Below are 13,939 nucleotides of genomic sequence, written 5' to 3' on the forward strand. Positions count from 1 at the left end.
TCGCTGTCGGATGTCCTCCTCTCTCAAACTTCTAGACTTTAGAAGTAGAAGAGGAGGACATCCAAACTGAACATCCAATTTTGATATTTTGTTTAGAACAATATTGGGGCCGATTCTCTTGTACACAATCTCTAAGCTAAACTAAATTAACAGGTCTAAATCTTCCGCAATCTTTTCCGCAAGATTATCAAAAGGATAAAAAATTTAGACGTGCCATTTTAGTTTAGTGTACAACGGAATTAGCCACAATATGTAGTTTTAAACAAAAATCCTGCTTTCTAAAATTTTTTCATTACTGCGCGGACAGGTCGTATATTTTAGGTAAGCTATATTTGTATACAAAGGATGGAAAATATCCCGTTGCTTAACTTCGGAACATACCAATGTATTTTGTAATAGCAACATAATTTGTATCTAATGTTTGTTAGCTCGAATTGAAATGTAAGCTACTAGCAGATATGTTTATTTAAAAGAACCTAACATCTTAAGATTCTTATGTTTACAATAAAACGATTAGATTAAACAAATATGCTCCTAAATAGCTTCTTACTTGAACAGTCGGATTAGAAACAAGAGCTTTTTAGACAAAGCTGTTCGTCGAAACAGAATAAAACGATTACTAAGTAATAAGTATAGGTACTTACTTAGCGTATTTTTGTCCTCAGATTTTCCACGCGTTGAGGTTGGTCCAGAGAATCCCTTACGAGTAGAAATAGATTTAACTGCAGAAATGGTGTGTAAAGTGGATGCTAAGCCTAAAGTTAGCACTGTTAGATGGACACGAGATGGGAAATATATTTCCAATTCATTTAATCATATCATCCAAGGAGTAACCGTGCAGGATGCGGGCAAGTACATATGCAGCGCTGACAACGGACTCGGTCATCCGGGTGAAAACGAGATATTCTTAGATGTCCTCTATCCGCCTAGTGTTACTGTAGACTCTAAAACATACGAAGCGGAGGAAGGGGGCACTATAGAAATTCGGTGTGATGTTTCATCTAACCCTGATCCTATATCTGTCGAGTGGACGAGGGAAGGAAGAACCGATTTCCGTCAGAAAGGAAACACTTTATTACTAACAAGAGTCAACGCTGATATGGCCGGGACATACGTCTGCCGAGCTGTAAATATTATATCGCCCAGCAGCGGCAACAAAGCAGAACGGACTGGTTCTGCCTCTGTAGCTGTACTCGTGCGACATAAACCTGGTCGAGCTTACATTAGCCCCGATCATCCAATAGCTCAGGAAGGCGCAGGAGTAGTTTTAACATGCAGTGCCAAACCGCCGGGCTGGCCTGTCCCTCAGTACCGCTGGTTCCGTGAAATTGAAACTGGGGATATAAAGTCTTCCGTTCTTGCTACAGGCAATAAATATACCATACCCAGTGCACATCTTGGTAGCGAGGGAGTATATCACTGTCAGGCTACAAATGAACTAGGTCACAGCGAACTCGCTACAGTAAATCTGGAAGTATACCAACCCCCTCGATTCCAATCTAAATTACAACCCCACGTCATCAAGAATTCTGGCGAGAGAAATTATTCGCTGACTTGTGTCGCACTTGGCAAACCCCTACCCAATGTAAAGTGGTACAAGAATAATGCCGAAATTCATCCTGATGCTAATTTATACGAAGTTAAAACAGAAATAAATGAAAGTAGAAATGCAGTCTATAATATACAAAGTGTACTCAGATTTCACGGAAAAGCTAGGCCGAACGGTGATGACTTGTTGCCTGCAGATAGAGGTGTATATTCTTGCTCATTTGAAAATGAAGTTAAAAAAGTAGAGTCGTCCATGCAGTTACGAATTGAACGTAAGTATATCTATTTTATTCATATTATTAATAACTATAGCGATCTTTGTAGAATAGTAGGGATGGATAATATGAATTTTTGTTAACTTACAGATGAACCCATATCAATCGGTCAGCAAACGAAAGTGGCATACGACTTAATGGAGAACGCAGAAATATCATGCAGGGTTCAAGCCTACCCTAAACCGGAATTCCAATGGTTCTACAGCTCCAACCCTGCACCACTACACATGTCCTCAGATGGACATTACGAAATTATAACGACGACTGATGAGAACGATTCATATTTAAGTGTTTTAGTGATTAGGAACGTTAAAGCACAAGATTATGGAGATTATTATTGTAAAGTAAAGAATTCACTAGGAAACATTCGCCCACAAATAAGACTGCAGCCTAAAGGTGCTCCAGAACCGCCAAAGAATTTAGCTACTCAGAAAGTTGATGCAACCTACGTCACTTTAAAATGGGAAGAAGGTTTTAATGGTGGACTGTCGAACACAAAATATTTTGTGTTGTTTCGCCGAGTTAGAAACCCAGTGGGAGGGGAACATTGTACAGCGGATCGAGCCGATGAATTCGACTGGAAAGAATACGATTGCGGACGTTCAAATCCCTGCAACGTGACCCGTCTTGAGCAGCACAATTCTTACTACTTCAAGGTATTTATATCCACTAAAACTTCTAATAGATTTTTTACTAAAATTTTCTTTTACTATACTTACCTATTCAGTCTTTGTCATTCAGTGTGACTGAATGCTTTCACTTTTATTTGATCATTTGCAAAGAGCTTTTTAAATTTGTTCTATCCATTTCATCATTGCTTTAGCGATCACAAAAATGATTCGAAATCTTTTTCTTTAACGCTACCAGTTCGTGACATATATGTTTAAGGTAATTTCGAGTATTTATATTATTGCTTCTTCATAGCATTGCTTTCACTGCTGCTAGTTCATCCTTAGTTTTTGACTAAAACCTTGTCAAAATCACTTGTATTATTTTGCAGAACCAATGGTTTTGTGTAATGTTTCTTTGTCTTAGTACTTAGACAAATGAACGTTGGATAATTGGGTTACCTATATTAAAATCATCAGTCAAAAATCTCTTTATAAGTAACCAGATTTTGGATATACCCACGACTTATCGTATAATTCTCCGCAATTTCAGGTGAAAGCTGTAAATACGAAGGGGCAAAGCAATTATTCAAACGAATTATCGGTGACGACTAAAGTGGATAAGATCTTGCCGCCAGAACATGTGACGTATAATCCGAGCTCGACTTTGATAAGCTTCAGCGTTGGAGCTACTTGTTTGCCACTTGTTGCTGTCGTCGAGGGAGTTGGCCAGGGAGGACCTGATGGATGGCAGGTAAGCTGAACTCGTTAAAATCATATTGCCTAAGTGTTTGTAAGGTTCTCTTAAATTAGGTTGCCCAATTACGGCGGATTATCGTGTATCATGTATTGTTTATAGGTGGTGGAAACAATACCTTTGCGTTTGTCTGGCATGGGATCTGTGATGCAAGAAGCGACTTTGGACCCGCCCAACCGTGGACAGGATTCAGTGGATTACGTGCGCCAATATCCTCGGATGAGAGTCAAACTTTGCTTGAAGACTGACCACAACGTTTGCAGCGAAGACGTTATAGCTGACAGTAAGTTTGAACTCGTAATAGAAACTTTTCTTATCCGAAAGAACTACAGGCCAAACAGTGGGCTGTTACTTGTTTTACAAAATGCTTATTTTGAAAAGGGGTTATGCACTTCATCTTAACTTTCATGTTCATTATCTCGAAGTTTGAAAACTTGGATTTTTAATTTTGCTTAGTGAGAAATTGAAACGGCCTAACTTTTGGCACAGGGCAACAAGCTTTTTCAATTACCCTATTTGTATATAAAGTGCTTTTATAGCAGTGACAGCCTAGGTGTGTTTTAGGCCATTAAATATCACTTGCTTTAACAGTGAAGGAAAACATCGTGAGGAAGGCTGCATGCTTGAAAGTTCTCCATCATGTTCTCGATGGCGTATGAAGCCTGCCAATTCGTACTTGACCAGCGTGTTGAACGATGGCTTCAAGCTAAACCATTCTCATTCTGAAAGAAGACCCATGGTCGATATATGGGTTGTTGATGATGATTAAACGATGTATTCAAGTGTTTTTAAATAGTCAAATGATAAATTAATTGACTTATTTGTACACTACAATTATTGTGGTTTTTTTATTTACAGTTGGTACATCATACACAAAGGAAGCCGTAGCTCTAACGACTGCTACCGTCGTGGCTATAATAGTCTCATGCCTCGTCTTCCTCTTATTCCTAAGCCTTCTATTTATATTCTGTCGCTGCAAGCGCAACGAGAACAAGAAGGACAACTCCAAAGATTATGAAATGGATTCAATGAGATCGCCGATGGGATCGCCTCAGAACCAGGCACCACCGCCTTACTATCCTAGTACGGGGATGGAAAATAAGGCACTCGAAAACTCGATGGATATACCTTTGTCTATGGATGATTCTAAGAACGCTGTGTATGCAACTCAAGGGGGTTACGGATACCACATGGCGCCGCATACGCAAACACATCCTGGCCAGAACCTGTCTAATACTGATTGTAAGTACCAGGATAATCGTCATCTACTTCTTAACCCAAGTATTGGTCCAAGTTGCATTCGATTATAAACATTGGTGTAAATTCGATAGTACACAATCTTTGAATTAAGTTACCAGGTATAAAAGTAATTCCGGCAATTCTTAATGGCAGTAGGGGAAGCAACTTGTTAAGCTTTCGGTTGCCCACAAGATGGTGTATTGAATTGTTACATTGATAATAATTATTGTAACTTTTTAAGATTTGAAAAGACCAACTGCTGAGTTTGTTGCCCACCCTTTTCAGTAGAATCTGTATTTCGAACGCGGTGGTAGGACTCACAACCGTCACAACTCACAGACGTAGCATTAAAGACACCAGTGTTCTACATGAAATAAATACATTTTGATTTTTTAGACCTAACAATTTAGTTTACATTTTGTGTACAATAACAACCGAATGACCTAAAGCTCAAGAGCTTCGAGATTTATAATACTTGATTATATTATGTCGTAGCTTGTAAAGTAGTCATTTTTTATTTTGCTTTACAGTTAACAAGAATTGTGCATGCAATAGAGTATTTCATCTAGAGAAATTGAGTGTCTATTTAATAGACTCTCAATTTCTCTAATAAGCATAAACGAAAACAAAAAATAATGTAAGGCCTCGATTAGACCTGTAAGTTTTACTCACGTAAGTAGCTTACGTAATTAATTGACAACAAAACTAATGTATAAATGTACTTAATGTACATTAGTAAATTTTTCGTTAGTTAATCGTGTCAGCTATAGTACGGGACAGGTCGACACGGCAATCGGGGTATGAGGCGGGGGATGCCCCGCACACCTGCAAATCACCCGCGATATCCAGCACAGGGTAAGCGCGGGGGCTGTGCGAGTGTGCGGGGCGGGGCGATAGCCATCTCGACTTGTCGCGTGGTACTTAATTACAGGTGTATCCGTGGCCTAAGAACTAACAATTGTAACTTTCTTCTCATGCACGCACAAAGGACTAACCAGTAGTGACAGCGTACACGGTAACCCTATATCAACAATAACTGTCCTTATGCATACCGAATTGGAGAATTCCACCCGTAAACAAATTCCTAAAGTGCCATTTCCTGTAGGGGTAAACATGGGATACATAGAGAACAGCTACGCGAACAGCAACAACGGCGGCAGTGTCAACTCGCAGGACTCTCTGTGGCAGATGAAGATGACGGCTGCCGGCAACCCACAGGGGATACCCTCCCATCAAATGATTGACCGGCAAAGCAATTATGGGTAAGATTATAATTTTTAACGTGGCAGGGTGTCTATCGCAGGGAGCATTGTGAAAGTAATAGTAATGTATTTAGACCTGTCATTTTAGTTTAGTTAAGAGATTGTACACATGTGTGATTGTGCCATAATGCATGCAAGTGGACCCGCATACGATTACGGGTTTAACATGCTGTTTCATTTAGGTACGATCCGATCACGCACGGTGGCTACGGGACCATCGACGACTACGCACCGTACCCGCCGCTGCCGCACGGCGCGCACGTGCCCGCGCCGGACTACGGCATGCGTGCGTCGCAGAACCCCTCGCGACAGGACTACTGCTCCGACCCCTATGCTTCCGTGCACAAACCGAAGAAACGCATGGATCAGCATATCGGTAAGTTAATGTTTCTTCGTTGACTTTCGAGCATTTTTCCGATTTATTCGGGGTCTCTAAACTATCATCGACTTATTATGCCATCTGAATTCTGAAATGACGATCACGACCAACCAAATATTCCAAGTTTGCAATTTTTTTAATGTGGACGTTTTGAGTGCGCGCAATGTAAGCTACAGGCTTACTTTGTTTATATGCAACTTTTCCATTATCGAGCAGCAGTAAACGTTCTAGAACTTAGCACCTGTTTGGAGAAGTACCAGAACTCAGAGAGTCAACAAGTTTTGTTTGTAATCCATAGAATCTCCATACCACGAAGTGAGCGGTCTGCCGGAGAGTTACGGCGGCGAGGACGGTGGCGCGGAGGAGAAGCCGCCGCACCTGTCGCTCAGCTACGACGAGTCGCTCGAGTCCGGCTACTCCACGCCCAACTCCCGCGCGCGCAGGGTCATCCGCGAAATCATAGTCTAAATACCCTCCACTTGCTTAAGTTGCTACCAAGATATCGACCAACAGATCAAGAGCAAGGGATCAATTACGGTATAACGACAGCAGACTACAGTGCAGTGTGACGATCCCTCTCACTGTTGACTACGATGCATTATTTCATCAAGAATATGAATTCAGCCAAACACAACAACTGAAACTGTAGCAATGTTATGCAACGCATTTTCCGTATCCCGATCTTCTACACATAATGGCAATTTTGATTTTGACGCGATAGCTCGGAATACCATCCTGTGCTCATTCCATTTCACTGCAGGAGATTCATCCGGTTGTACGTCGGTGCAATGTCTTCGACTTCCTTGAATTTTTCAGGGATGATTTAAAGTGGTCTGTATTACGCTTTGTAAAGGCGTGGATATACGACGACGGCAGAAGGTTACTCTGAACGTGTGTACGATTTGTATATGCAGAAAAATTACTGTGTTATGGAGACTGGAGTGTGAGACTGATGTGACAGAAGGCGATCAGCGTGAATGATTCGATGAAAACATTATTTATATGAACCCATATTCTACATGACACTATTCCGTCCTGGTATAGCACTCTAGCGCACTGACGCTCAAGTTGCTACGGATATCAATTGTCACACCAGTCAGACACCACAACACAGTTGTTTGTCTGCACCTTCATATTGTATGAAGCATGTTACACTGCAGAGCGCAACTGCAGCAGCGCGCCTTCTATACGCAATCTGCAGTGTGAATTCTCTCATACAATTCTTAGCCTAAAGACCTATTGAGCGTACTTTGACTTTGCTCAGACTTAAGTCAGAGTTAAAGCGAGACAGATTTGTTTTTCTTTTTCTAAATAAATCTGTCTCGTTTTAACTCCGAGCAAAATGAAAGTGCGCTTTAATCTCAGCATTAGCTCTCGAGGATTGTGGTCGGTGACTCGGATTTAGGATTTAAGTTCGATCACTATCATACGACTTAACATATTAACACTGAAATAGTAACGATAGTGGCTTCTTTAGAGAACGATGACATGTATCATACTCAACCTTTATGCAATGCATAAAAGTTGGTATGACATATGTCGTCTGAATTGTCCTCTAAATAAGCCCCTATGTTAACTATGAATTCCAGTGTATATTCACTATGTGCATTGTATTATTCACATGTTAAGGTGAAAACATACTCCTAACACGCTACCCGTCTCGACGCTACGCGACGCGTTTTGTTTCAATAAAAAAACTCAACTTTATAAGAACGATCTTGTATCTTTTTCACTCTTTAATTTTTTGACAGGGCTTCTCCTAACACTCCAAACTTGCTCTAATTTACAGAACATACAATAATTTTACTAAACCTCTTGAGGTCTGGGGCCTCCTTCGCCTCACCCTTAGTCCGCCAATGCTAAGGATGCTTATTTGCCTCGGGCGAGGAACTTGGCGTGGAAATGCAAGTGGGGGCACACCCCCACTTGCATTTCCACGCCAAGTTGAGCCTCGTGAGGTGGCCGGGTTTTGCAGCTATTTTGACTACGCGTTGCGTGGCGTTGGGTCGGGTGACATGTTGTGTGTTTCTGATCTAATTGTTATGCGTCCAGTTCCATCCTACGCGTATAAGATTATTTTAAGATGAATTATTAAAACTTTATGGGTTTAATTTGTATCTGCCTGACTTTATTATTGTATATTTAAATTAGGAATTCATATAAAGACTTATTGTTGGAATTAGTTTAAGTTTTAGTTAATATTTTTATACTGCCAAAATTCCAAGTCACTATACTTACTTACTATGTAATATCTACTCAGCCAATTTGGTATCACCATCATAATATTATATCATTCATAGAAAAGTATGTTAAAAATTAAGAAAGTACAGTACGCGACAGAAAATATTACACATCGACCTTGAGAATGAGATTTCGGCTTTGTAGAGCGTTGTCTCTGTCACTCATACCTATGTGACGTTTTGTCGGTCTCAACGACAGAGACAGACAAAACCGCTATCTCTTTCTAAGGTCGATGTACAATATTTTCTGTCGCGTACTGGACTTAATAGAAAATATATTAATATTAAATCTTTTAATAATGATTATTTTCTAATATGATTGAATATTATTATGATCTCTCTGAAATAATAATTAACCTACACAAACGTATTTTATCATCATCAATGTCCCCTATCTGAGCAGATTGAGGGCACACTTCTTCAAGTTGATCTATCGGATGCCGAGATCGCACACGGTCGCAAGTGTGATGTCAACATTATCGGGCGGGCCGTAATAATGCGTACAAACAAGTCTTATAGCGCCATGGAAGTACCCAGGAGCTAGGAAGTACTAATTTTTGAGGTACCTACTACTTAGTACTTACAGTACGCGTCTGAAAATGATGAACATCGGCCTTTAGAATGATATTTCATCCTTGTACACAAAAAATTTCACCGCTTCGGAAAATTAGATAGGTACCTACCTATCGTGTGTACTATGTAGGTACTTAGGTACATATTATTCTAGGTAGTTATTTCAAATAATCCATTCCTTGACTTTCGTGCCATTATTGATTGGAACATCTAACAAAAATATTATTTAGAAAAAAATTCATTCAATTTAAAAATTATTAGGTAGCTAGATAGGTACCTACCTGCTTAAGTATGTTATATTTTTAGACATTTTTTACAACTCTAGGTTTTTCATATGTATAGACGAACTACAAAATATCATCAAAATATCAAACTTATTAACATCGAAATAATCACAAACATCAAAGTAATTAAAGTCATTATTTCAGCTTTAGACGCGCGAGTTGAATGCCATCGGAGCCTGAGTATTATAATACAATATAATTCAGTCACGAGCTACCTACCTCAACAAAATATCATAAATCTTAAGGTGTGTAACCATTGTGTAACTGACCAGGAGCATTCGCTTGTAATGTAACATTTGCTCGGATTCGACCGTTACATCACTGAGTCGTACCTATAGGTACGTCAAGCCGAGTATTATATTAAGCATTTAACTATAATGAATGTGATACAACTTCGAACATTGCTGCAGTGAATGTTTCTGTGGTCCGCACTGCATCATTGTAATGTAAAGGTGAGTATATACTAGAGCATTTTCTTGAGAATTTCCATGTAAATTGTAAAATGCTCGTCGTTGTTTTCGAACTTCGAACGTTGGCGTAATGTTTGGCATTTACACTGCAATGTCAGATTTGCAAGTTGCAATCACGTCTGCTGCGTTTATCTTGATAAATTATATTTCATTAGTACATATTTAATTCATTTATTAAAATTACTTGCCCGCGCCCGTGTTTGTTTGACGAAATGTACCCAACACAAAGTCACTCGTTGGTTTATAAAATCAAGTTGTAACAAAAATATCGATGGTCGTGCTTAATGATTTTGGTTCGTGAAAAGGTGACACATTAGAGTGGCACTATGTTCTTTTCCAAGTAAATGCTCGATTGTATACTCATCTAAATGAAATAATAATACTAAATTAAAATAAAATTTCAAATTGTCACATTACATCTAAATGCTCCTAGTTAAGTCTGTACTCGCCTATGAACACTTATGTTATCTCAGTGTCTCTTACGTAGCCACAGTTGGTTCACTTATGTTATATTATGTAGTCCTCAGGATGATATTCATCTCGCATTATTTTTGAATCTACTCTAATCTAGTAAGTAGATTTTCAAAAACTTGTTTTCAAGTTTAGTTAGTTAATATTAGTTATATTGCGTTTAATTGTAGATGTATTTTTAGATCGATTAATTGACAGCTATTACGCAATAATCACAAATTAATGATTTATGTACTTATTTACTTTACTGTTACTAATGTACCGTTAGAGTTAGGTACATACTAGTTTTATGATGTATTTACTATTTGTAAGCATAAAAAATATATTACATACATATGTTTTTTAAATAACTTTTAATCCAGGTTTGGATACATTTGACATGAACTCGATACTTAAATCTGATTTATTTAAGTTAGGTGTAAGTACTTATTCTTTGTCCTAAATTAACGAAATAGGCCCACCTTTTTCAAGTATATTTAATTCCTTTTTTGTATAAAGCGGGTGCTATTTTATTGGACTGACTCATCAAGAATGTATTGTGTTAGATGCACTAAAAGCAATATTTTCCTTCCGTGTCTATGTTAATTTTAAGTTACTCATACTCAAATAACGCCTACTTTATAATTAAGTATAGATATTTTATAGTCTATAAATATAAATTAGGCTTCTGCGTTGTTGAACTTTTTGATTTGTTTTTTCTTTGAGCAAAAAATCTAACTTACTTAGCCTCTTGGGGCCCCGGTTATAATAATATTAATATACAATGTACATAACATAAGATTAGTATGACCTTCTTTCCTACAATTTCATTGTTATATGTGAACTTGCCTTCCATTAAATGACGTACATATTATATTATTGCTGGTGCTTGAATATTCACTAAGTAAACATATAGGTACCTTTCAATATCTGAAAACGTTAAAAATTGCGTTGTTATATTATTATACATCGGGCTTTATACTTTTGGTCCCTCAATTAGGCATGTTAGCCCGGGCTATACGAGGTTATAAAGCACTATAAAAGTCTCCTACTTAACGGTGCGTCTAGAGAACCATGATAAATCTGTAGTTTAAAATCGAAACTACATAATATATAACACAATATGGTTATATTCAAAATATTTTGTAATATAATCACATATTTCACACTACTGTAGACTACTAAAATCATAAAGTTTATACATTCTGTTATATTGTTATTTATCTGTCATGTTATTTATATAACAATGTAATGTCAAACATTTCAGCTCAAAAAAGCTGTGATAGCCTAGTGGTTAGGACGTCCACCTTCTAATCGGAGGTCGGGGGTTCGATCCCGGGCACGCACCTCTAACTTTTCGGAGTTATGTGCGTTTTAATTAATTAAATATCACAAGCTTTAACGGTGAAGGAAAACATCGTGAGGAAACCTGCATGCCTGAGAGTTCTCCATAATGTTCCCAAAGGTGTGTGAAGTCTACCAATCCGCACATGGCCAGCGTGGTAGACTATGGCCAAAACATATTCTAAAGGTGCGTCCTGAAACATGTTTTTAAATACATTTTTCATTGTATAACATTTTTATTAGCAGTTTATTTTGGCTACATGTTATATAACAATGTTCCATTGTAGACGCGTTATGTAACAAAAGTTTTTAGCATGTTACACATAAATACAAGCATTATGTAGTAGGTAAACTACGAGCTTGCTTGACTCATTTCGTAAGTAGCGCCAAAACAACTATAAATTCTGATGTAGGTAATTAAAAAGAATATTACAATTATTCCGGTAAGTTAGATAGGTATGCCGTTTGTAATATAATAGATGTACATGCATATTTTTTAGGGATTACTGTACTTAGGTCGCCAAACGTTAATCGAAAGAAAATACGCCATATTTTAGATATAAGTTCATAATATTCATTATACTTATCTGTTGCAAGTTGCAACAATAAAATGAATTTGTGGAACCACTTTGTAAATATTACCTATATTGATTTAGTTTAGTACTACCTACTATAACGTTCGGAAAATAAATGTTTCTCACTGACTATTTGTATTTATTTTAAAAAGGATTTTTTTGCCAGACAACTTAAAAAAACGATAATATTATTAGGTATGTATAATCTACAGATAGGTGAAAATTTTTATTACTGCACGGTGATAAAGTTCTAAGTGGTTCGGGCATGCTCGAGCGCCTATGCTCTATCTGCACTCACCTTTACATAATAGGTAGGTACGCTATCAAACTTATAATTTAGTATACGGGATAAGTAGGTAGGTAGGTTTCACATATTTTTAATTGCGTATTTAGTAAGAAATTTCGCCTCTTACTTATAAATAAATACCTACTGTGGCAAAAAAACTACCATGCACGTAAATACATATGTTAATACCACTACTACACGACCACCGAGAGAATGCAAATTTAAAAATGACGTCATAGCCAATGAAAATAAAAACTTGTACGGTTGACAAAAAAAAAAATATTACTTATGATATAAAATATTTGTAAGTAGGTGGATGTCTTGTGAATAATAATATGAATGCCTACCTCGATTGTATACCTAGAACAAAGTGGTTGTATTGATGTCAAAGGATTTGTGGTGATGATGGTTTAAGAACTGGCGCAGGCGCCTAGTACTTACCTACACATTCTTGATTTCTTAAAAATTAGGCGTTTATGTTCTTCCTTTCTCGAAACTCCCTTTTGGGCTTTAGGTACCTAATCGCTTGAATTCCCAAGAGTTTTTTTAAAATATTTAATATCCATTTCCATACAAAATGTTAATTCCGTTAGCATAATTTTAGCATTTTTCAAAGAGTTTAGCAGGTTTTCGCAGTTTTTAGTCCAGTAGATAGCGGGATCATGAATTAAAATCTGGTCATGTACCTACCTACTGACGTAGTATATTTTAATAAACAGAGGTTTGACAGCGTTGTATGCTAACGCTTCTCGAGGGTGTGCAGTGCGGGGAAGTAGGAGTCGAGGTAACTGCAGCTGCATTCTCTGGTTGGTCGTGTAGTAAGTACTTCATGAGAAAATACTGAAAATATTAAAGTCTTAAAGGTGGAAGACACGGTCTGCCCGCGAAATTCAAATTTAATTTGGTTTTTCGCAATTTGTAAATTAATACGACTAAGTAGGCTGATGGCATTCAAAGGAGGAGGAGGTTGACGTGAGCTACTTACAAATTATAGTCATTATTTTGACTAATTTCTTAAACTGGACACTTTCAAGTAAAGATTTTTATATAAACCTGTGAAGATGATATTGCTAGGGGCGAAATTTGAATGCCATAAGTCTACTTTTGTCGCATTAGTTTACTAATTTTGAAAATCCAAATTAATGGGCAGACCCGTGTCTTGGGCCTTAATGCATTCAAAATTCAAATAAGTAGGTACGTAGTACGTACCTACATAATTCAGGATGTACCTACATGATTCGCTCCAAGTCTACCGTGAGCGCATGCAGCTCCAATCGCTATGAACTTTTTAACGAGCATTTTATTCCATAGATGCTAGATGGGGAGATAGAATGATTATTACAGCCTTGAATAGATAATCTTAGATATATAGATATTTTTAGGTAAGTACTTAATTGAGGAACGTTTATTCTTAGAAAAGTCATAAAGAATCTAAATATATAAAAGGAAATGGTGACTGACTGACTGACTGACTGATCTATCAACGCACAGCTCACACTATTGGACGGATCGGGCTGAAATTTGGCATGCAGATAGCTATTATAATGTAGGCATCCGCTAAGAAAGGATTTTTGAAAATTCAACCCCTAAGGGGGTGAAATGGGGGTTTGAAGTTTTTGTAGTCCACGCGGACAAAGTCGCGAGCATAA

At 37.7% G+C, this 13,939-nt stretch overlaps 2 protein-coding genes across 2 annotated transcripts in view; both read left to right on the forward strand.

Annotated features, from left to right (window-relative positions):
• ed (echinoid) overlaps window positions 1-6,539 on the forward strand; it is a 39,430-nt gene extending 32,891 nt beyond the window's left edge. The window contains exons 5-12 of the mRNA XM_034970967.2: window positions 666-1,820; window positions 1,914-2,479; window positions 2,985-3,185; window positions 3,291-3,471; window positions 4,047-4,430; window positions 5,533-5,689; window positions 5,872-6,065; window positions 6,367-6,539. Of these exons, the coding sequence (XP_034826858.1) occupies window positions 666-1,820; window positions 1,914-2,479; window positions 2,985-3,185; window positions 3,291-3,471; window positions 4,047-4,430; window positions 5,533-5,689; window positions 5,872-6,065; window positions 6,367-6,536 (3,008 nt within the window). The 3' untranslated portion in view covers window positions 6,537-6,539. The remainder of the gene's footprint in view (window positions 1-665; window positions 1,821-1,913; window positions 2,480-2,984; window positions 3,186-3,290; window positions 3,472-4,046; window positions 4,431-5,532; window positions 5,690-5,871; window positions 6,066-6,366) is intronic.
• LOC117984626 (leucine-rich repeat-containing protein 40-like) overlaps window positions 1-13,939 on the forward strand; it is a 210,114-nt gene that overhangs the window by 156,656 nt on the left and 39,519 nt on the right. The gene's annotated exons all lie outside the window — the stretch shown is intronic.

The sequence above is a fragment of the Maniola hyperantus genome, chromosome 8 (genome assembly GCF_902806685.2).
Source record: "Maniola hyperantus chromosome 8, iAphHyp1.2, whole genome shotgun sequence".
Lineage (NCBI taxonomy): Eukaryota > Metazoa > Arthropoda > Insecta > Lepidoptera > Nymphalidae > Maniola > Maniola hyperantus.